This window comes from Varroa destructor, unplaced genomic scaffold (assembly GCF_002443255.2).
Source record: "Varroa destructor unplaced genomic scaffold, Vdes_3.0 BEIS01000003.1, whole genome shotgun sequence".
Classification (NCBI taxonomy): domain Eukaryota; kingdom Metazoa; phylum Arthropoda; class Arachnida; order Mesostigmata; family Varroidae; genus Varroa; species Varroa destructor.
This window is the reverse complement of record NW_019211456.1, coordinates 13,401,115-13,425,103: the sequence shown is the minus strand read 5'-3', so window position 1 is coordinate 13,425,103 and position 23,989 is coordinate 13,401,115. Positions and strand designations below refer to the sequence as shown.

The window sequence follows — 23,989 nt, the reverse complement described above, 5'->3', positions numbered from 1 at the left end:
AGTACCAATGCTAATTTAAGCGAAAGCCTTTTACTATGACATTAAGCTTTTTTTTTTTTTTTTTATATTTAAATAATAATATTACCTGTTTCAAGACGCTTGCTAGTGACGTACGTTTAGCATTGTTATCTCGTGTCGTCGCAGTACAGTTAGTTTTGCTTGTACAATGTGGAAATTACTATATATATCTGTGTTAAATTATTTTAGTTCATCTAATCTTTGAAACAACTTTATTATTTTTCTGTTCGTCTATCTCTCTAGGCACGTACGTGGAGAATTTATCCAAGCACGCAGTAACATCGTACGATCAAATCAACGAGCTGATGGCTCAAGGAAACAAAAGCCGAACAGTGGCTGCAACTAATATGAACTCCGAATCGTCTCGATCCCATGCCGTCTTCAATATCACGCTCACATGCACAATTAACGACCCGGTTACCAACTCACAAGGCGAAAAGATGTCCAAAATGAGCCTGGTATGTATAACTAAACAATTCATTGATATAGCAACATAATTTCTTTCAACACCAAGCATTGTAAGTCGTATGGTCAAATTATGCACGTAATTTATCCAGCTGTCGTTTGTTAGAAGTGGGAAGCTGCTTGAACAGCGACAGATCTTCGCGACTCCTTTCGTGCTTAAGACGATTTTCTAGAAAACCTGTACGAATTTTTCCTTGATGTATGTTTTTGTAGTTGATACACGTGTGTAGAATTTGTGAAGCTTAAATCTTTTCCAAAAAAAAATTGCTACACCCTGCGTGTGTAGTATACAGCCATGTCGACGCTGGCGAAAATCCTAAAAACTGTATGGTCATTTGTCTTTGCATTGCAAATTTACCTAAGCACGTACACCTAAGTACGTTGAATTTAAATTATCGCCTCTGTTGCGAACACTTCGTAGGTGGATTTAGCCGGCTCGGAACGTGCGACGAAGACCGGAGCTGTAGGTGACCGTTTGAAAGAAGGCTCGAACATCAACAAATCCCTTACAACATTAGGCATGGTTATCTCGAAACTTGCCGAAGGAAAGACATCAAGTCAGTTTATTCCCTACCGGGACTCCGTTCTCACCTGGCTCCTTAAAGACAAGCTGGGCGGAAACTCGAAAACAGTTATGGTAGCGACGATTAGTCCGGCAGCCGACAACTACGAGGAGACCCTGTCTACGCTGCGGTACGCAGACCGCGCCAAGAGGATCGTCAACCACGCCGTTGTCAATGAAGACCCGAACGCTAAACTGATCCGTCAGCTGAAGCAGCAGGTCGAAGAGCTTAAGGCGAGACTGCTGCAAGTGCGTAGTGCAGATGTATCCGCGCGGCTCGAAGAAAGCGAGTCTTTGATGAAGGAAATTTCCCAGCCATGGGAGGAAAAGGTGAAACACACCGAGCAGGTCCACATACAGCGGCAGCAAGCCCTCGAAAAGATGGGCATATCTGTCGAGGCTGATGGTATCAAGGTGGAAAGCGACAAGTTCTACTTGGTCAATCTAAATGCCGACCCGTCTCTCAATGAGATGCTGTTGTTCAATATTAAAAAGGAGCGAACGCTTGTCGGCCGTCCTGATTCCGAACGACCAGAAGTTCAACCTGATATCCATTTGTTCGGCATAGGCATCCAGAATGAGCATTGTGTACTGATAATTGAAAATGGTGAGGAGTTGTGGATTGAGCCACGGGAAGGGGCGCGAACGTGTGTCAATGGTGTCGTGGTGAGTGAAAAACGGTTACTGAAAAATGGCGACCGCATCTTCTGGGGCAATCATCACTTTTTCCGTGTTACGTGCCCTCAGAAGCAGCAGCAGCAGCAGCAACTGTCCCCCGAACAAGTGGCGCAGAAGGCTGCCGAGCCTCCAATCGACTATCAGTTCGCTCGAGAAGAACTCATGCTGCAAGAGCTTTCCAACGATCCTATTCAAACGGCTATCGCGACCTTGGAACGACAGCATGAGGAAGACAAGAATATGGCACTCGAGAAGCAACGGCAAATGTACGAGAAGCAGCTACAGATTCTGCGTGAGCAAATGTCGCCGACAACACCGTACGCGCCATATGTCGGCCTGGAACGGGCAGCACAGGAGAGCTGGGCCAGAGAAAGAGACCACTTATTCAAGGTCAGCCTCGCCAAACTGCGCGAGCAAACTGCCACCGCCAATGACCTCGTGCGCGAGGCCAATCTTTTGTCCGAGCAGCTCAACAAAAATACAACTTTTCGCGTGACGCTGCAGATTCCAACCGCGAATTTGACGCCTAACAGAAAAGTAAGAACCCATCGAAAAGAATGTTTTTCATTTGTTTTGGTGTTGCGGGTTTATGGTCATTTATCTTCTACCAATTGTTTTTTATTTAAGGATCGGGTTACTAAAGTAATTCTCGTTGAGTAAAATACTCATATTCTATAAATAAGGATTTATGTAGATAATGCTAAACTGCCTGCAGGAAATATGATTCGTGTACAGTTGATATAATAGAAAAATGATACGACCAAAGGCAAGCAAAGCGTTCATATTTTGCTGGGATAATATCTTCCCCATGCCATTATGCCCTTTTTGGTTTGTACATAGGTTTACTGTTCTTTTATTATTAGTATTATTTATTTGATTTTTGCAGAAGAGCGCGTTTGTGTCAGAGCCGGCCATACTGGTCTCCCGCCCAGGAATGAGTTCGCAGATTTGGTCGATGGATAAGCTAGAAAATAAGCTGATCGACATGCGAGAGTTGTTTGCCGAGAGCGGCGCTTCATTACCGCCTCACCCCGAGCTAAGAACAGATCTCGATCCATTCTTCGAGTCGCAGGAGAACCACTCGTTGATCGGAGTGGCGAATATGTTTTTGGGGGCCGTTTTTCACGACGTAAAGCTAGCCTATCAGGTGCCCATTATTAGCCAGCATGGCGAGGTGGCTGGCCGTTTGCATATGGAGATTTGCCGAACTCAGGGCAGCCTGGACAGGGTGGCTGACTGTGGGGGAACGAGTGGACCGTTTAATGGCCAGGGCTCGGTCGCAAGCGCGGGGAGCGCTCACATGAGTACCAGTATGAGTGCAGGCCAGCTGGGCGTCGCGCTAGCAGCACCCGGCTCTAGCCAGGCCTCGGCCATGGACACAAGCACCACTTCCGTCACTTCTACAGGTTCGAGCGGCTCCGGCGAGGTCGCCAGCGTCATGAGTGCATCGCAACGCTTCGTCCGCATACGCGTCACTATCAAGGAGGCTACGGGACTGCCGTCCGCGCTTTGCAACTTTGTCTTCTGCCAGTATTCGTTCTGGGGAAACAACGTAACCGTCGCTCCTCAGGACGTGCCAGATCCTGCCGGTGCCAGTGTGCCGCCGAACCACGCCATCCTGGTCACAGCACCAAATGGTGCGCCGGCTCGCTTGGTCGCGGGCGGTCAGCACGGGCAACACGGGCACCATGGAGGGTCAACGATCGTCCGCTTCGACCACACCAAGGAATTCGATCTGGCGGTGACCGAGGACTTCGTGGAGTACTGCCTAGAGGGCGCCCTCAGCGTCGAGGTGTTTGGCCACACAAGTTCCGGCTTCTCCAGTCACCACAAGCAGCTAGAATCCGAGGAGTCAAGCAACAGACAGCAAATAGTTTGGTACGTGTTTATCATTTGCCTGTTGTGCCGTGTCGTTTCGTTGTGCGTGCTACGAAAAGCGTTTGGAATTCTGTTTATAGTTGAATATTATTGTAAAATATACTCAAGCCTTTGGCTTTTCTAACTAGAGAAGAACAGAAGTGCAATTCGCATGAACGTAGCCACCATAGTTTAATGTAGGTATACAGGCGAATGTTTTCTTTTAAACTGAAGCTTCTGGAAGTTCGCTTCAACAACCCCAAGGTCACCTACATACCGAATCTCGATTGTTTCTGTCAGACGCCTACACCCAGTTAGCATTATGTATGTACTTGCGATGCGCTACCGCTTCGATAAAACCTAGTAGTCGCAATCATGTGTTTTGTCACCCTCGATGCAATGTTCAATACGACACCAAGTTTTTTTTTTTATCTGTAAGACATACGAGTGCGGTACCTGTTTGCTTCAATTACATTTTCACCTATTTCTACTCAACCTAAGCTTCTCCTGTTATCCTCTACTAAATTCCGCTACCCACCACGTAAGCTCCGAGGGTGAGAGCTGTCCACTAGACCACTCCGTGATGACGCGTTCGGAAATCTTAAGCACGGGCGAGGATCCGTTAACCTCGGCTATGATGAGCGGAAATCCGCGACTCGCCCTAATCGATTCCCCACCTTCTTCGCCAAGTCCTCCACAAAACGCTGATGGCAGCGACAGTACCATTACCAACGATAATCCCTATCGAGACGCCATACCCCACAATAAACACGACTCAACCTACCACGCGGGCGAGGCTGATGAAATGCCCGGCCGTCGTCCACCTTCTCCAATCTTCAGGGCTTCCTGTGGGGTATCACCTAACGGGGCGTTCGGTGCTATTTTCCTCAATCCCTTGCGAGCGCTATTCCAGGCACTGGTTCACGGGCCTGCCCTTTGGTTTATGAACCAGAATAGTCATGAGGCCACAACGAAACGGCCGCACGACAGACGCAGCTTGGACGAGGCGGTAAAGTTCATCAGGTTGGTCAGAAGCGGGGGCGCCCGGTTGAACTTGTTGTTGTTGTTATTGCACCGTCATTTCCACCATGAAGCATCATGATTACCATCAACCACCCATTTCAGTTCACTCACGCACCCATACCAGGAAGGAGTTAAAAGTAGTGTGGTGTAATTTCTGATGATAATATGATTAATAATAGTATCACAGCATATCAGCTGAGGAAACACTTCGAGCTCTGTTTAGACTCAAATCAAACTGCTTTTTTTGCCATCCCTACTACTTTTACTAGCGCAATGTGCAGCTCAACTCGAGCACCGCATGATTCGTGTACTTAATCACTGTCCGTGCTTCTGTAAAAGTAACCCTACGCACATACACAAACAGCGCACTGGAATGAAGCTGGTAAGGAAACAAACAGTAATCCAATTTATCATATCACGTAAACTCGACTCGCTAATGTTGTGTGCCTGCCTATAAAGCCCGCATTTCTATTTTAGTGTTATATTATTATGTTAATACGTTTACTGTTATTATGATTATTTGACAAAAGAGCTCAACCTATACTAACAAGGGTTTTCCATCGATTGTTGTAATCCTTCGTTACACCGTGATCTGGCGTGATTTTGGTGCTGCAATCCTTCCGCAACAACCGGTGCTCATTCTTCTTACCGCAAATATAGCAAGCATAATGGGCACACGGGTATAAATGATGGATTTAGGACGGGAATGGATTTAGGGCCAGAGAGCCTTGGGGAAGTTCACCTAGGTGAACATTCCCTCGCTGCCCGATGGAGTGAACTAAAACGGAAGCTTGAGTTGTGGCTTGAAATTCATGAACTCAATGAGCAAGGCGAGTACGCGCCAGTTGAGGTAACGCCCCGGCCCGACGCGGCCACGGGGGGCGTGTTCCAGCTACGCCAAGGCCAGCAGCGCCGCATGGTGGTATCGGTTTCAGCTGCGCCCTACTCGGGCACCCTGCCGCTGAGCTGCGAGGCCATCACCCACGTTTCTGTAGGAGGACTCTGTGCTCGTAAGGTCGGGCTGCAGAAGCCTCTCGATTCATACCAAGATGATGACCTACGCGCATTGCGAGACAAGTAAGAGCTTTTATATATTAACAAGAAAGGATCACCGCAATCGTTATGTATTTGAAATAGCGGTGTTTCTTAAACATATCCTCATGATACTCATGTGACTTGCTCATTTGAAAATCATGTGTATCGTAATCTTTTTTTTTAATATTTTCACAACTCGTGCAAGTTTGTCGCTGTATCTAGCTATCTAGTCATGACAACAAATGTTTTCACTACCTCCGACAAGCATTGGTTTAGATGGCTTGGCCCTTTTATTACGGAACGAAACGTCTCACGCGGCTTTAAACATAGACCGCCTTACCTCTCTCTAGATTTAGTGGGCAAATACGTTATTACTTTACCATACCAAGATTAAGCATAATGTAACTCCTTTTCCTTTCTTTTCTCGAACGTGTGGTAGATGGGTGGCTGTGCTTGACAAGCGCAAGCACTATCTACATGAGCAGCTGGTCAAAATGAGTGCAAAAGAAAACAAAAGCGAACAGGAAACGGAACGAGAGCGGCAGCTGCTGGATGCGTGGATGCGTCTACAGGAGGAGCGGGACGCGGTCTACACCCCCCAGGCAGGCTCGCGGGTGCCGGGAGCACCAGCCGAAGGCGACGGAGCCGAACTGGCTGGAATGGAGCTACACACACCAGTGCTCTTCCTCGATCTCAGCAGTGACGATATGAATCTTCATCCCTCCCACATTCCAGGTGCTAACTCGATACTCAGCAAAGAGTTGGGCAGTCCCCAATACACGCTGCCCATCGTACGAAGTGAAGACAATCGTGTCGTGGTAGCATGGGATTCGTCGATTCACGATTCGCCGCTACTAAATGCCGCCACATCTTCGCAAGACCGGATCTACCTCATTTTGAAGGCAAAGGTACGCCTTTCGCACCCTGTCTCAGTGGACATCATACTGCGTAAGCGATTCGCCATTAACGTCTACAAACGGCAGACGTTCACAGAGAAACTGCGAAAGCGGATATCGGGCGCTCCCACACTTTATCGGTCAGGTAGGATTGTTTTTAATAATGTCATAACGTACAGAAAAGACTATGTCCAACGAAATTTCATTTTGGAAGCAAAAAAAATACCGGTGTGTGATCCACTATCAACGGAACAGTCCATGCACTGAAAAGCCATTCATAGAAGTCGTTGGTTATTAGTTAGCTCTTATTGTTTATGTTGTAGGTGTCACGTACGAGATTGTGGGATCCATCCCGAAAGCGTGTGAAGATCTTGAAGGCAGAGAGACTCTAGCTTTAATGGCTGCCCAAGGTCTAGATGATGTAGCTGCTGACGGAGAGTCGTATATTGAGAAATATACGAAAGTTGTCATCTCAGTGGAGTCGATTCTCAATCTCGATAAGCTACGGCAAGACGTTGCTGTCAAGGAACTCCTGCACTCCCAGGGGCGTCCTATCCGCAAAACGCTATCGGTTCCTAACATGGCGCAAGTAAGCCTATTTGCTTTGATGGGGGCATGTGTAATTAAGAATTGTTGCTATGAATTTCAAAGCAGTTGAAGAAAGCTGACAAGACTTCACTAATTTAACACTCTTATTAACCCTGGCTGGAGTAGCAAAGGCTAGCAAGAGTTGAATTGGTCAACACACTGAATGATTCGCGCTTTTTCCCATATTGTTCAATAACTTTGATTCCTTGAGGCGCCAAAGAAATTACTTGGGGAAATAGCTTTCGCAAGCTAAAGATCTAGCTGCTGCAATATTCTCTTGTTAGGATCTTTGCTTTTTCTATTCCTAGTGTTGTCAATCAAAGGCAAATGCTTTGGTTACTGGTTCGTATAATTGCGCATGCTAGGTTGTTTTCGAGCCCGCGTGCCATAGTAAACGAAAATCAAGGTGGATGGTTCACGAACTTAAAACGGCTGATAATATTTAAAGTGACTAAATTATCACCTGATTTCTGCTATTCACTTCATTTTCTGTCTCTATTCCAATTTTTTCGTTCCTCTCTGATCGATCGATCAAAATACTGATCAATTCTTTCCACATACTGCAGAGCATGTCTTCGAGCATGACGTCATCGATGATCAAGCAGAGCATCATGTCACTGTCGATGTACGATGAGTCCACGAGCGGTCATAACCATGGAGCCACGGGAATGGCGTCGGCCGCAGCAGCAGCAACAATAACACATTCACAATCAGCCGCTGTTCACAATGGACATAACGGTTCGCTGTCACACAATTCATCGTACGGAGACGGGCTCGACAAGCTGAAGGACGCGGCCAGTGCTATCACGGGTAGGTCACCTTTAGAAATCCCTTTGACACGCATGCACGCACACATAATCAAGTAGCACATAGCGCATATAACTCTCTGACGTTTGTTTCAGGAATGAACATCAAAAAATGCGCATTTTAGACGTTCAAAAGAGAAAAAATGAGTGAGATGTACTATAATAAGCTAAAGGAAGAATAATGCATTCAAGCTTCATGACTAGTCTTTAGGCCACGGGTTTAAAACAAGTTTTCAATGAAAAGACTAATGCAAAAGTAACGAGCAAGACTGCTATGGCTTATAGCGAAAGTTTAGTATATTCATTTTTGTCGGCGACCAAACATTGACCAAAAAAAAAGATAAACATGCGCTATGGAAGGATGTCCGAGGTGGAGACGGTGTAGATGTGTGTTCAATACGGATTTTGGCCAATGTGTGTGATTTCTTGCGCATCCAGCCCTGTGCAATACCGTACTTGAATGTCTTGAATACTTTGACTGCCGGAACTTTTTCAATTTCTGCCTCCATTTATCCATTCATTCATGTATTCTGGCCTGTCTCACCGACACCGCCTCACCTTACCTTTCCATTTCGCGTAACCTCGTAGGTTTGGCGAATAAATAGCACAGTTTTCAATTTGGTATCAGTAAGCAGCATAAGTAAGCATAAGCAGTATAAGTGATGTTTCTTGCCAAAGCACTGGAGAGAATAAATTTGCTACATCTATGGCTTGACTAGAAAATATTTTTGGCATGTTTATTCATTCCGACGCTTCAGTGCAAACGAGGGATGCCATTTCTGACTGATAACCAAATGACACTAGGATCGTTATAAGTTCTACAGTAACAGAACGTAGCAATCGGCAGCCTTTTGGGATTTTCGTCTGAGAATGACGATTATGATGAGCTTAGGTCTGATTAAACTTGAGCAATTTGCTTGTAAGATCATAAATGAGTAAACATTAGGTTAGAATTCGACGTTAAGCGTATCAATAGCGAATTTGTTTTTAGTCGTGAAGGGAGCTATTATCTAACACTAACAAATATATCCCTCGTGCACGCTGCGCGGATTCACAAACGATTCCACCACTTCGTGACTGCGTTACTTACTTTTGGTAACATCTTCACCTTTACTACAACTGCTACTAACGTACAGGAGCTGCGCGTCCAACTTTCCTCAATTTGAACTTTAACCTCAACCTAAGACAGTCTTCTTTGAAACGTAAAGATCAACACCTAAATGAGCATTATAGAAAACCATCCAATATACTTTTATATAGCAGATACTCAAAATCTTTAAACGACTTTGTTGCAGTAATAGTTAGAGTGATCGTCGAATATTGTGGATAAACAAAAAAAGTTCCCGATTGGCAATCGTCTAACTATATAAAGCAATTAAATGCGAGAATTTACGCAACTCTATCGCTTTAACACACGGCAAACGATAATTTAATCATGAAAATCGTCATTTGTATTTAGAACGCTTTAGCAGGCAATTACTAACATGTGAAAATTTTACCATTGACTGCATCTTAATATGACAGACTCTCCGGCTACAGGCGCTCTTGTGGGCCAAAAGCTGAAGCCATTGCGACCTCTGATCGAAGAGAATCTCGAGTCCATTTCGATTTTATCTCACCCTGAGGAGGAAGATGCCGAAGAGTTATTCAGGAGATCACACAATACCTCCGATTCGACAGAACGTAAATATGAAATTCCGTCAATAGAGCCTGCTTAAAAATAATGGAGACAATTGTATTTATATCAAATAGGGTTTTTGTTTTCACTTTGTTTTACTGTCAAACTTATTCTTATACTCAGTTGGGTTGATGTGCCCTTGAGATGCAGACCAGGTGATTGGCGCCACTCGATCTGCCGTGACAACATAGTCTAGGGTAGTTTAAGTCTATCTACACCTGGTTATTGTACAAGATTTATAAATTACATATGTTGTGCGTATCTGTAATTTGTTTGCCTTATAGCGAAGAGTCTCGTATCAAGCGGATATGGTTCGCAGGCGCTCTCCACCGAAGATTCGCCCACGAGATGAATATCCGTACCATTTGTTAAACGCTTTTAAGCCCTGAGGTAACTACCAAGGGCAGCCAGGGAAGATAGGAATGCACCAAGTGGTCATCAGCTCGAAGTTATTAACGAAAATTTCAAACAGTTCCATTACGTTAAAAAAAATAAGGGCTTAATTAAAAAATTGTTCATCAGCATTCAGGTTCCGTCTTTAGCTATCAGAAGATAATACGGTACAAACGGTTGACTGAATATACGATAGGTCACTACTATACAGCTTAGACTTGCTTTATTATAGTATTAAAAAACAAACATTAGTCCCAAGTGAATACTTGCTAACCATCCTTGAGCAGAAGCACTCATGATCAGCGAAAAATACACATCAATTAGCGGAAAGCCTGAATAATAATGGCATTTTAAATACTGAGACACACACAAACACACGCATCAAGGACCACCGAAAAATATGTTTTCCTCATAATTTCTCGACGATTTTTCTATCATCTGCCGCAAAATATAGGGGCTACCGGTAGATAACTGTTTGAGAAGCTTGACAAACTTGACACGGACGAGGGCGTTTTTGCTTCCCTGGTTATGAGCAGTTCACTCAACAGAAACTGGTGGCACTTCTGAGACTTGTGGGAACGTCTGATCCGATCGTACTGTTTTAAACAAATCTGTAATTATACGCGATCGAAGAATGACGACGGAAGAAGATGCAATGCGTAAGGCGCAATTTAATGTGTACGATGCCTCACGAGCAACACCAAAAAAAAGCCAGAAGGTGTCAGCATGATTAGTGGTCTACTTGACCCAGACATGTTAATAGTACCGAACATAAACGTAACTAAACCAAACACGCACGTTAGACTGGGACTAGAGGTAAAAAAAAAATTACGTTTCAGCAACGAAGGCAGATTTTGCAGTGAACAAAACACACAAAGAAGAGATTACCTTTGGAGATTTTAGAAAATATGAGAAGAGGGTAGATGAGCGCACCCTTAGGTCATTAAAAAAAGACGCCATGAAATGTTATCAGGGCTCTGCTATCCTATGTCAAGACGAAAAACAACAACAAAGGATATAAGCCACCTCAAACTAAATGACAGATACAACTTCTGGTTGACCGGCTATGGCCGCATCTGCATAATAGCAATTAGCTTTTAGTAATGGCTAGAGAACGACCTCGTACGGTTGAAACTGTGGAAGTGTTACTGCCATCTGGCAGATGTTTATGAAGGCTTTGTATGTGTATCTATTATAGAGAACAAGTTGGTGACGACTTCTGGTGATTTTTTTTATTATTAATATTTATATATAAGGGTTATGAAAATTAGTAGAGGGCAAAGAGAGAACACATTTTAACTAGAATAATTAGTCAAAAACAAAGAGACGACGTTCGCTTACAGTTGAACGCAATTAACGTTGTCCGTTAATCGTACGCACGGGGACCCCACGGCTTGTGATAAACAGATGAAAGAGAATACAACATTAAAGCAAACAAACCGCAATGAAAAAGCTTGAAACAAGCGGTGCCATTGTGGAATCAGTGATATTGTATTGTCGCAAAACGAGAGAGATCCGTTAAACAGAGGGATATACCGCGAACGTTAGGGCATCGTAGCACGAATTGCACGTTGCGTTATGGGAAAGAACAAGTGCGCATGAATCGTAGACAGCCACGATATCTGCCACTGAATAGTGTACTGGTGCGTTGTAACGCGTTATGTCACGTGGGTGACGGTTAATGGGATAATTTGACTATATAGCAAGAAGAGAACATTCAGATAGAGCAGCGATTATCACTTCAGCGGGACGGCTGTCCTGGTTGTGCTATTACACCATACCTAAATATACATCCATCATCCAAGTATTACCTCTAGCTCGATATAGCTACAATGGCTAGCATTTTATTTTTTAGTTTTTGTCAATCAAGTGTGCAATCGTTTATATACAGATAATACATCATGCGATATATAATACACATTATCTCTCTTTTTCTCTCTCTCTCTCTCTATATATATATATATGAATATTAACGATGATCCTGTTCATGTATGTATGTATAATATAGCAACAATATATGCGCACTCAAACAAAGAATTTTTAGAGAACGTGTTTGACTAATCAGAATATGTCGACAAATCAATGAGTATAACGTTGAAGCCGACCGCGAGTTTTAAATAATATTATCATTGTCGCGCAAGACGCTATAGCGAATAGTATGCGTTAATTACTAGCTGATTAGTACCTAAAGTATAAACAGGTCCTATAAGTAAGAAAAAGCATAGGCCAGAAATTAGAGCATATATATATATATATATACGCATCAACGTAAAAGCACGTCGGAATGTGAAAGTTGTTCGTTTGCTGTGAGAGCATCACTCGGTAGAACGGAATGAAGTCAGGCAAAACGTATAGTTGAAGAAGACGTTCGCTGTATAACGCTGCGTCTGCTACTATGAAAAAGGCTACGTCTATTGGTCCGCACAGATAGCATATATACAGATAGATATTGGTATATATATGTCTTGTATAGCAGCTAGTTCAAATGCAAAAAAAAAATAAGCAAATGTACAATGTAATACCTATTGCACACGAATCGCCGTTGTCATCGTGATCCGCGCTGCACACGGAAGACGAACAATAAGCGAAAATACTGAAAGATACGTTACTCACGATACCTTTCATAAAGGGAAAAGTATTCGTTTAAAAGGTAACAATTAGGATCAAGGGGAGAATTCATGCTAAGGTAAAAGGTGAAGATCAGCAGTACAAATAAAAGCCCGCTTCAATCTTTTGCTTTGACAACAAAAATGATAACAACTAACAATAACAATAAACGGGACATGTGACGTAACTTTGTGAGATTTACACATTGTCATTAGTGATTATATGTACTTTAAGTTTGTATCGCAAGGGCAACAATTCATTTATAATGTTGTAGATTGATTCTATAGCATTAATAACGTTTGACGTCGTAGAAACGCTTATCTATTATGAAAGTAGCGTATATATTACTGTTTTAATTATCACACTTTTTTATTATTATTGCTTCAAAGATATAGCTTATCATACGATCTTGTGTTGAGAGACGAAAATACGAAAAGCGTTATAGTAACAAGACAAAATAAGATAGAAGAATATTCAAAAACGTAGTGTTGAGTCGTTGTAATTAGCTAATCTAATAATATTATTTAGTTCGTAGAAAAGGTTGATTGTGCATTATATTGACCGTATATACCTCACAAGTAGATATATATATATATATGTCATTACCAATTAATTGTTATGATTATATATCCGACATTGCTTTAATAATGATTTTATGACGTTGATGTATACTTTTTTGTCAGACTAAAAAAGTTTTTAAATCTTCAATCTACGTGGTGTAATTCGCTTCGTATCAAAAACGTAGTTTTTATCTTGATATTCCGAAAAAATACAAGTAAATGGGAGCTATATTCAGATCTATTTCTCAATTAGCATTGTTAATAGCGCTTAATTGCGATTTGGCAAATAGAAGTATCAAAATAGAAGTGAAGCCTGGTCTGACTGTTACAAACCCGTCGCGTTGTGCGCTACGCTTTATTGTGGCAGGCTTCCCACGAGACGAGACTTTATAAAAATAACCAATCTAGTGTTAAAAATTTTTTTCTAATTACGCATTAATGTTATCACCATATGAAGTCTGTGCATAATCAGCCCTATTATTGTGTGTCGGCGTAAACAGTAGGTGGAAGATATTATACATCGAGATAAAGATTACCTTTAGACACGTCTTTAAAGCGAAACTCTTTAAAACGACCCTTTTTGCTAGTAATGCCTATCGAACCAGTGCTGCCACAATCCGGATACATAAATTAGAGCCACAATTACATAGTGGCTGGTAAGCTGAAAATGATTTGCAAAGATAAAGATGAAGGAGCTAGAATTATAGTTCTTCCAGTCTTGACTAAAAATGTACTTAAAAAAGCTTACATGTAATCAAATAAATTGATAGATACATGGGAACGGATGATTAATAATGATAATTCAAGATAAAATGAACCTTACTTGCCGTTAAGAGATGTTTATGAATTGGAACAACACGAACGAAAAAACAGACAGAAAGCGTTTCAGAAAACTCGATAATATAAATGGGATAACATGAATCGGGGATGACTGGAACTATTAGGTAAAGATATAAATGATGAGGACGATGACGTGTAGACGACAGGAAGTAAAAAGACCATTTTCTGGGCAGTCAACTTTCCAATGGGTCTCCGGGCCGAACCGATTTTTACAGTCGAGTTTGTCAGAAATGTTCGCGCGAGCGCCATGAACGAAAATTGAGATGGCCACGAATGGTACAAATAATAATAATAGTAATAAATTAGTGAAAATGGCGATGATGGCGGCGATGATGGTGAAGCTACGACAACACTAAAAATGTTGTACTAAAATATGAAAAGATGCAGCAAATACATTTTACATAAATAGGGTAATCGCACAGCTTTCAATCAAATAATAGCTGTTATGTATTAACAAGCGTAGATGCAAATTAAAATGTTCACGATAGAGAAAATATAAAAACAATGATTACAATAGCAATAATCAGCGAACAGCGATGCAAAAAAATCTCTACCGACAACCGTATGAAGTGTACTAGTGAAGTCTGCAAAATACTGTTCATATGCTCGTCGATCGAACTATAATAAATCGATGTCAATTCGTAATTTAAATGAACAGCATTAAAAAAACGGTGTGTAAAAGCAATTCCAGGCACCCCGCGAGGACGCAACAAGCAGAAAATTGAAATATAAACAGAACAAGAGAAATTAAAAATAAAAAAAATTCTATCGAAAGAGATTCATTTTATGGGTCACCAAAATGATACTCCTTACAATTTCCGGTTGTGTCACCGCTACCTACTGGGCACAACTAATTGATATATGTTATGGCATGAGGACATATTAGTAATCATTATAATTACTCCCTCTGAGCATAATTGATTTATCGAACGAAGTAATATTAATTCAATAAAACGAATAAATAAACGAACAGGTCCCAATGACAAATAGTGTGTTCATTCCTCTTGAATAAAGAGCCGGATTAAATTTTTCTTTAACATCGGCCTTCACTACTAATGGGTAACAACCATTAAAAGTATTCGCTACAACCTGAGAATCCGGCGGACTTCAAAAGAAAGACCTTTACACTAGTTCCGCCATAATGGTTTTTTAATACGTGGTAAAGGTAGTTTCTTTTATTTTTTACATACTTCTCCCAACACTTTGGTAGTACTACTGTCATCGTACGTTTGAGCGTACTCGACGCTGCTACTGGAACCAATGTCACTTTATAGCGACGCCAACGCCTAGTCCCTCTCTGGCTGGCGGTAGAAGCTGAACCATGCCACGTCGATGGCGAATGTGTGCTCCAGACAGGTTTTTAAGTTTCGTTAATTGCATTTGGAATACACCGCCTGAATTTTTAACAGGCCTAAAGTCAAAGGCACGGGGGATTCATTTGTCCTCAATTTACTCATAAGTAAAAAGTCGCAGCTGAACTGTTAGCTGTGCCCAACAAGGCCCTTAGACTTCGATCTCTGCTTTTGTGAGAAGCCCCCTCGATCGCGGCAATGCGTTGTTGTCTTTAGGATCCCCATATCTGCTTATGCTGTTTACAAATTTCTCTAAGAATTTAAAGTATGTACCAGCCAAACTTTGTCTTTTATTGTATAAGTTCGCTTGCAACAGCCAAGTGCTTGATATTGCGAAATAGCTTTACGTAATTGAAGATGTCATTTACTTTCTAATTAAACATTCCACCAACATGTTGAGCAGCACGAACAGGACCACCGCCTCTCCCTGTACGTAAAATGGGCATCGATAGATCAACAAATATATACATGATTTATTCAAATAGACAAATAATTTACTTATTCACAAGACTTTTATATACATTTATCATTTACAGTACATAGGTAACGAAAACAAGTGACAATATTAAACGGTCTGAAATATATTTGACGCATATTGTGCCGTTTCATACGCCTTGATACCTTCTTCCAGGTTCTGTTGCTCCTTTTGTTGTGCCTTCTTGACCACATTACTGGTCCGCAGAGTCATTCGATGGAAGTGTTCAGCAAACAAGCACTTCAACATTGGATAGATATGAGGGAGCATCTTAAGGTGTTTAGGAGAGACTTGCATATGGTCGAATGCACAACCTACACGGCCTTTTTCAAAAATAGCTTCGTCTACGTTGGGTAATTTGCAGTAACGCTGCGAGAAGTGTGTAAGTATGGTGAATTTTGCATTCATCTGACGCCCAATTTCGATAGCCTGGCTCGTAGTGCAGTGGGCTTTCGTCAACGCGTCTTCTTCGAGCCCATCTTCCATGGTTGCTTCATGAATTAGCAAATCGCATCCTTGGCCTAATTCGACGAGACTCGAAGCAGGTCTCGTGTCGCCAGAATAAACTATGCTGTAGCCGCTAATATCGACGCGAACTCCATATGCATCCCTGCAATGAGGGACGCAACAAGTCGAAATACGATCAATTCCTATGTCGGTAAATGTCTCAAAATTAGAGACCGGTAACTCTTCAGTGTCGTTTCTGAAGTTGCCGCAGTATGAAAAGTCAAAGTCGATCGACTCGAAGACGCCGCTATACTTTTTAAGCCAAACAGCTAGGTTTGTGGGTCCAATAATGCGCAAATTTGTTTCGATACCAAGATTAGTACGTTCCTTTATAATCGTAATTAGACCGAGATGGTGATCAGCGTGCATGTGAGAGACGTAGACGCATTTAAGGTTGCGGAGCACATTTTTAGCTTCTTCGACGCCGTAATGGCGAACGATTTGACTCCACGTACTTTCTCCACAGTCAAATAGTAGATACGCGTTAGGTTTAATGGCCATTAAAATAGAGGATACGTTCCGATCTTTGCTTGGAATGGCACTTCCGGTCCCAAGAAATGTGACGACGGGGTACTCCCTTTGTTCATTTATTTCGACCCTAGCCAGTCTATCTTTTAGATCACTTAAAACAGCATCAAAGTCAGGTGCAGTTTTCGCTTCGTCGAGGTATTCTTGCGGCACAATTTTAATTATTGCCTCGCAATCTAGACCTTCATGCGGTCTGATGTTGTACCTAGTTAATGCAGCCACACCAACGTCCTTGGACCTTGGGAGAAGAGGAAAGACTTCGTCATGAATCAAGTTGAGCCGATACTGCGTCCGATAGACTGCTACACTCAGTTCGTAAGTGTTTTCCTCACACAGCACTAAGTGGACAGTTTTTGAGGGAAACTTGTTGAGGAATACGCGATATTTGGCCGAGTTATACAACTGTTTAGGTGTTATATGAATGATCAGACTTACCAGTTCGTGTTGCAAAGCATCCTCGCCAGTCTGATAAGGTCGAAATTCATCAGCGCTAAGAAAAGAATCCAAATAATCATCAGAAGGGCACTCCAGTATGATGAAAGTCGGAGAGATTTCCGACGGACCCAAGACGTCAGTGGGTTTCACCACACGTCCATCCCCCAGTGTGACCTCCTCCCCTGCTTTTAGTTTCGCGAAAAGAGGCCCTGGAGATACACCAATTTCCACACAGCGTTTTGGGGACAACTTCCCAGGTTTTGGATGCGGTTTACAAATATAGCTAATCACTGCATCTTGAGGTATCGTTTCGTTGTTTAATCGAACCCTTTTGGTAGCTGCTGTACCACTTGCACAATCGTTTCTGTTCAGAATGACATATTGAATTTTCATGACTTCGTCACAGAACTCCAATCCATTATTGCTGTTGAGATTGATCAAGTCGAGGTGTGTAAAACCACGCGTAATATCGAACAACTGCAGAATACTCTTGTGTCCGTTAATCTGCAGTTCCGGCACTCCTGTATCCTGCAGTGTCAATAAATATCCGATTAGGCCTCCGATATTCTCCCATTTCGGCGACGTAAAGAAGAGTTGTTTCATTTTTGGCATCTTAACCTTGTTCTCCTGACAAAGCTTCTGCGTTCCTTCGCCACAGTTGAACAGGTAGCGAGAAATGTCGGTGAAAACGAACACCGATCTTGGTCCGCCCGGGCAACCATTGCCCAAAATCTGAAGGTAAATGTTGGGGGCAGCAGCGATAGGTTTATGTGCAACTCTTTGCTTCTCGATTCGTTGCTGTCGTAGCTGCTCAGCAACTCCTCGATTCTTCGGCATTTCGACAGAAATGTAAAAAGTTGGGAAGCTGATTGTACCGTTAATGACAGGGCGTCACATCCTCCAAACGTGATCTATAAACCTGTAAACTAACCATGTGATGAATAGCTTAATAATGTAATAAGAACTGTTATACCGGGGCAACCATTTCAAGATAGCAAGAAAATCCACTTTCTGTATACGAAACAGACAGTCTCTATGGATTTGTCAATAAACTCGGGAAACTTAGATCTCGTCCAGTAGACACTGCTATAATTCAAACGATAGCTCTTATCGAATACCAGGTATTAATACAAGACCTGCTACTTACAAACGGATGATGTCTGCAAAAGCTTTACCCATACGCGGGGCTCAATTAACGTATCAGTGTGTCAAACTGGCCGTTTTTCAGCTTAACACATCATACTCGAGAGTTCTCCAACAAAGCAACACTTTAATATCCACCTAGTAACTATCATGATTACGCTTGCACTAAATTTGACAATATCGACAAAAGCACGCACGACCATTGAGTTGCTCTACAATTTTTTGTAGAATGTTCTAGTACACGCACAATACCGCCATTATACAATAAGATATTCGTATACGTATTTCTGTCACATAGTTCTATCAATGCAGCTATTAGTCCCCCAGCTGTATTTTTGAGCAATCATAAAATCTACCACCCTCAGCATGTGGCTATATTTGTTATGTTTGCCTCAGGCCCTTTGTCTGTAATAACCACTATAGGAACTAGAACCCATGTATATTATTCGCACAGTTACATAGTAACCCGTTAAATCGGTTTACGAGGTCAAGGTACTGCCTCTATATATATCTGACTTAACAATCAACTGGCTACTCAAACATACCTCAGGTGCTTCCGTTATTCTTGAAAAGTGCGTACATACACATCAATTGATCGAGCACTTCATATTCGAATTCGCTTACTGAAATCTACGCGTGTTTCGATTCTAACATGTGTGACGGAGAGCCGGATCGGGTTGCTTCATTTAGTCAATAGGATTTTGAGGAAAGCGTGCAGGTAAGAAGCACAACGCAAAAACTAAGTATGAAGCAGTATGTGCGGAATAGGCGTTTAATAGTATGTACACATCTATTCGATTGAAATTACTGAATTTTGGATCATTCTAACTGCTATGACAAGCATACGTTTTGCTATGATATTATTCATTTTTACTGAAGTCAATAATATCGGCTTCCACAGTTCATAAATTGCCGCGCTCTACTTGTGGGAGAGAGTCAATCTTTGTAAATATTGAGTTACTCGCGCATGTTTCAAAAAATTCTATGTGCGCAAAATTGCGGCTGCCGAACTGTCACGACTATGACGAGTGTCGTCACCCTCATAAAACAATGCTGTAGTAATAATTATTTCTGATGAATTTAGTCTGGCTTTGCGCTTTAGATATTGGGTAACAGCAGTGAAGATAGGAACGCGCTCTTCATTTGTAACCTTATTCAAACTGGTTTTACATTGTTATAAGTATGGTGGCAAATATCTATCAAGTTACGTATATAAGCTTCTGTCAGCGACCATTCTTTGATGCGTTAGCACTAAATAAACTCGTTGTTACCTCCTCAAGTGAAGGGTCTAAGAGACGGCCATGGGAGTGCAAAGTAGACATCGGTTTTGCTATATTGTTATTTGTTGTTACTTTAGAGATTCGGAATCATGTAAATGACGCCATAAAAATATCTTGAAGATGAACACTCCAATGCATGTCTTCGAGCATCTTGTCGTTTATTAAAAAAGAAGCGAAAATCGTTGGTAAAATGCTTGACTAATTGCGTTGCACTTACTAAACTGCATTTTGTGCAGAACTCAAGATAAGAATGGCTAATGCCATAGCGTGCCTTTTTCAACAGCGTCGATTACCAACTTTTAGCAAACTTACTAGAGCAGATACTTAGAGATACTAAAGCAGATATGGAATTTCTTACATCCTCAAACCAAAATACGCAATGATAAACACTTGTTCAAACATTTGTGAGCCACGTACAAGAAGTTCATACAAATCTCTATTACGCCAAAACAATGCAACGCAATCGATTCACTCTAACGGTATTTTCCGCTCAATTCTTTTGCTGTGATCATTAATTTCCACTCTTTGTTGTCGAATACGCGAACTATATTTGTCAGCGTTAAAATATACATTCAAGTAATTTTCGACGTTTCAATTATTTTTAGCTAATACCGAGTACGAAATATTTTTTACCTAGTTTAGTCTACTCGTTTTTCATCTCATTTATTTAGATCGAATCTAATATCAAAAGCCACGGTTGTTACCTCAAAACATACCTACGTATAAATCTGCTCGACTAGAATAGAATAGAGTGAACACACATGCCTTCCTTTATAAAGTAACAAATGTACAAAAAGTATATTTCTTTACAACTACTTGACTATTAATTGTTAGAAGAAATACCTAATCATCTAATTTTTGTTCTAAAAGACCTCCTTTTAATGTTTTTATGAGCTTTTTAAGATTATCCTTCTCTTGCTCTCGTCGCGCTTCTTCTTTAAGTCGAAGTCGCCGAATAATGTTAGATGCGCTACTATTTTCATTCATATGATGAACGTGTTCCGCAAATAAGCTCTTTAGTGAAGGATAGAGGTGAGGAAGCACTTGAAGATGCTTGGGGGCAATTTCCATATGATCGAACGCACAGCCAACGGGATGTTTCTCAAATATTGCATCGTCTATATTTGGCAGCTTGCAATAACGCTGAGAGAAATGTGTGAGCAACGTAAACTTAGCGTTCATCTGATTCCCGACCTGAACAGCCTGCATTGTCGTAGAGTGCCTTTTTCTCTTTGCCAGCTCCTCGAGGCCATCCTCCATTGTTGCCTCGTGGATAAGCAAATCGCATCCTTCACCCAGTCTAATGAGATCCAGACAATATTTCGTGTCACCGGAGTATACCACACTGTAACCGTTGGTATCGACACGAATGGCAAATGCATTCTTCGTATGAGGAACAAGGCAAGCTGAAATATTGTTAACAGCCAAATTAGAGAATAGATTCCGAATTAGATTTTGCTCCGCTGAAGACGGCTCTTGCTTATCCCTACACAAAACAAGACAGTTCACAAATTCGAAAGGGAGCCGCTCAAAGACTTCACTATAGAGGTCAAGCCATGTACGCAATTCCGGTGGTCCTAAAACACGTAGACGTGTTTTGACGCCGAGTTCGATACGTTCTTTGATAATCGAGATTAATCCGAGATGGTGATCGGGATGCATGTGAGAGACATACACACATTTCAGGTTCTTAAGGACCTTTTCGGCATCTTCTGGCCCATAGTGCCGTATCATTTGCCCCCAAGTGCCCTCACCACAGTCAAGTAGAATATGACTACTCGGTTTCGTCGTTAATAAAATGCCGGACACGTTACGGTCCTTGCTTGGAATGGCGCTTCCAGTTCCGAAGAAGGTCACTAGTGGGTATTCTCTCTGATCATGAACTTTTGTCTTTTCCAACTTAGTTTTGAGCTCGGCTAACTCCTGCTCAAAGTTCGGTGATGCCATTGCCTCTCCGATATACTGTTGGGGCATAATTTTTAATTTTGTCTCGTCGTCTAGCCCCGTATGTGGTCTCACATTGTATCTCGTTAAAGCAGCTACACCCTTCGTTACTGAAGATCTCCGAAGGAGAGGAAATATCTCATTGTGTATCAGGTTTAGCTGATACTGCGCGCGATGTGCTTGCGCACTCAGATCGTGACTGTTCTCCGCGCAAAGCTGTAAATGAACGGCCTTTGGCGAAAACCTTTGCAGAAACAACTTATACTTAGCTGACTCAAACACATTTTTTGGAGTAATATGAACAATTAAGTTTTTTATATCCTGTTCCAGGGCCCCTTCTTCAAGGTCGTACGGTTTAAACTCTTCGGCCTCGAGAAAAGAATCAATGTAATCCTCAGTGGGACATTCCAATATAACAAAAGTTGTAAACAGTGCGCTAGGCTGCACGACATCACTTGGTTTAACGATGCGTCCATCAGGTAAAGTTATCTCATGACCGGCTTTTAACTGAGCCAAATGTGGGCCTGGGGGTATGCCTAATTCAACGCAGAGCTCCAGAGATATCTTGGCCGGTTTCCAGATCGGTTTACAAATATAACTGCTTACGGAATCACTAGCAGTTTCATCCTGCCCAGCTAACTGGATGTTTTTTAAATTACCGAGGTCATCATATTTTCGTTTTCTATGAACAATCTGCCGAATGTTCATTTCCGCATCAGCATATTCTAGTTTAGCGTTCGTTCTTAGCTTCAAATACCCTAGATTTACAAAGCTACGAGTGATTCTAAACAAATCAGAAATGTGATTATATCCATTTATCTGAAGCTCTTGTATCCCTGCATCTTGTGAAGTCAATACAAAGCCAATTAGACCTCCAATATTTTCCCACTTTGGCGAAGTGAGAAACACTGTGGAATTCTTCATTTTGATTTTATGCTCCCGACAGAGTCTCTGTGTTCCCTCTCCGCAGTTAAAAAAGTAGCGTTTAAAGCCTGCAACAACAACCACTGTTCTAGGCCCGCCTATAGTGCCATTTCCCAAAATCTGAAGGTAGATGTCATTAGGTTGATGGTTTTGTATCCATTCATCTTGATTCTGCTGGGCTAATCGATGCTTCCAGGCTGTCCGGCCAATTGTGTTCCGAACTGCGCCAAAAAGTCGGTAGCTACAAGTCGAATGGCCGAAGTCTTTCAATGCAAACATCATGGAACGCCTGCAACAGCAACGAAAATAAATAACATATTTTTACGTATTCAAAACATCGGCAAAACATCTAAAAAAACACCGGGCAAGAATAACGATGGAAAAAAAATTGGAAAAGCAGTATAAAACGTTCACATTGCTATAGAGACGTTGCACAGTCAATGAATGGCACCAAACGCGTGATACCTAGTATACGCATTACTATGCCAGTACTCTCAATACTAAGAGTTAACAATCGCACAGTGCATGCTGTACAGATTGCAATGTTAAGAACTGCACAAGAGCTATACTAACCGATTCATATATACACCAACCACATAGAAGGTGGTGCGTTTTTGCGAGATTTTCAGTCTCTACGTTTTCTAAGTTAGATTGGTAAACAAGCGTTTCACGGGATACTAATAATCTTCGAACTATTGCCAAAATTCCTGTTCATAAGGACACTTCTTTAACTAATACGTACATCTGTACACGTCAATATTCATATATGCGTAAGGTGATGGACATTGTCTTCCGAGTGCTTCAAGTTTCTCGTCGGCTTACAAATCCACGGGAAAATTGATACCCCGCGTGAATTGTTTCGAACGTGCGCATTGCTGGAAAGGCTTGGTTCGAGCGGCTGTATCTAGCCAATACTAGTCAACACACGGAACCAATGATGAGCTAGAACTAGATGCAGCCTAGTCAAGTCGGACGGCTCTGCTTACCTCAATTATGTGAAATCGAGCGATTGACAAGTCAAAAGTCAGCTCATTATTGGCTATAGCTTTCCAAAACGTGGAAACCTGAAAGCCCCTTATTTTGTTGGCAGTGAGAAACGCATCTTGAAGGTAGCAAAAACGTTGTAATACAAGATACTGTCTATAATCAATATAGCAAGATCATCGATCTTTTTGAATTACAATTTTTACTCAAGTCAACATTTGCGACCTAGACGTTTTTTCTATTCATTATGTTTCATTCATTCCTCACACTTGTCAGTTTTGTACATTGCTACTTTTCATAGCACATTTATTTTATAAGGCATGGCCTCAGACTAAAATGAATGCGAAAGGAACCACATTCCCTAAGATAGAGTTTTGAAACACATTTTATACAGAGCCCCTAATGCTAGCC

The 23,989-nt window shown here is 41.8% G+C and overlaps 3 protein-coding genes across 13 annotated transcripts in view; 1 reads left to right on the top strand and 2 right to left on the bottom strand.

The window, feature by feature from the left end:
- LOC111246512 (kinesin-like protein KIF13A) overlaps positions 1-12,803 on the top strand; it is a 75,578-nt gene extending 62,775 nt beyond the window's left edge. For 6 of the 8 annotated variants that reach the window (XM_086983515.1, XM_022796228.2, XM_086983514.1 and 3 more), the window contains 11 exons: positions 262-476; positions 905-2,260; positions 2,610-3,601; positions 4,127-4,603; positions 5,264-5,680; positions 6,078-6,679; positions 6,858-7,123; positions 7,689-7,932; positions 9,065-9,130; positions 9,453-9,611; positions 9,891-12,803. In XM_086983515.1, the coding sequence (XP_086839641.1) occupies positions 262-476; positions 905-2,260; positions 2,610-3,601; positions 4,127-4,603; positions 5,264-5,680; positions 6,078-6,679; positions 6,858-7,123; positions 7,689-7,932; positions 9,065-9,130; positions 9,453-9,611; positions 9,891-9,958 (4,862 nt within the window). In that variant the 3' untranslated portion in view covers positions 9,959-12,803. The remainder of the gene's footprint in view (positions 1-261; positions 477-904; positions 2,261-2,609; positions 3,602-4,126; positions 4,604-5,263; positions 5,681-6,077; positions 6,680-6,857; positions 7,124-7,688; positions 7,933-9,064; positions 9,131-9,452; positions 9,612-9,890) is intronic. The other 2 variants (XM_086983512.1, XM_022796234.2) reach the window with 2 other exon arrangements.
- Positions 12,804-15,807: 3,004 nt separating this feature from the next.
- LOC111246515 (ribonuclease Z, mitochondrial-like) lies at positions 15,808-19,226 on the bottom strand. Of its 3 annotated transcripts, none has more exons than XM_022796244.2 (2): positions 18,992-19,226; positions 15,808-18,222 (listed from the first exon to the last, which is right to left on the bottom strand). In XM_022796244.2, the coding sequence occupies exon 2, from the start codon at positions 18,138-18,140 to the stop codon at positions 15,924-15,926; it is 2,217 nt and encodes a 738-aa protein (XP_022651979.1). In that variant the 5' UTR covers positions 18,141-18,222; positions 18,992-19,226; the 3' UTR covers positions 15,808-15,923. The 3 variants fall into 3 exon arrangements, with proteins under 3 accessions (XP_022651979.1, XP_022651977.1, XP_022651978.1); XM_022796242.2 differs by having other exon boundaries at positions 15,808-18,229; positions 18,992-19,225; XM_022796243.2 differs by lacking the exon at positions 18,992-19,226 and adding an exon at positions 18,451-18,977 and having other exon boundaries at positions 15,808-18,229.
- Positions 19,227-20,492: 1,266 nt separating this feature from the next.
- Positions 20,493-23,501, bottom strand: LOC111246514 (ribonuclease Z, mitochondrial-like). Of its 2 annotated transcripts, none has more exons than XM_022796240.2 (2): positions 23,337-23,501; positions 20,493-22,883 (listed from the first exon to the last, which is right to left on the bottom strand). In XM_022796240.2, coding segments are annotated over exons 1-2 (2,316 nt in total). In that variant the 5' UTR covers positions 23,339-23,501; the 3' UTR covers positions 20,493-20,569. The 2 variants fall into 2 exon arrangements, with proteins under 2 accessions (XP_022651975.1, XP_022651974.1); XM_022796239.2 differs by lacking the exon at positions 23,337-23,501 and adding an exon at positions 23,168-23,324.
- Between the last annotated feature and the right edge of the window lie 488 nt (positions 23,502-23,989).

Bases quoted from the DNA above. Each gene is read 5' to 3' on its own strand.
- LOC111246515 (XM_022796244.2), bottom strand. From the start codon at position 18,140: ATGCCGAAGAATCGAGGAGTTGCTGAGCAGCTACGACAGCAACGAATC.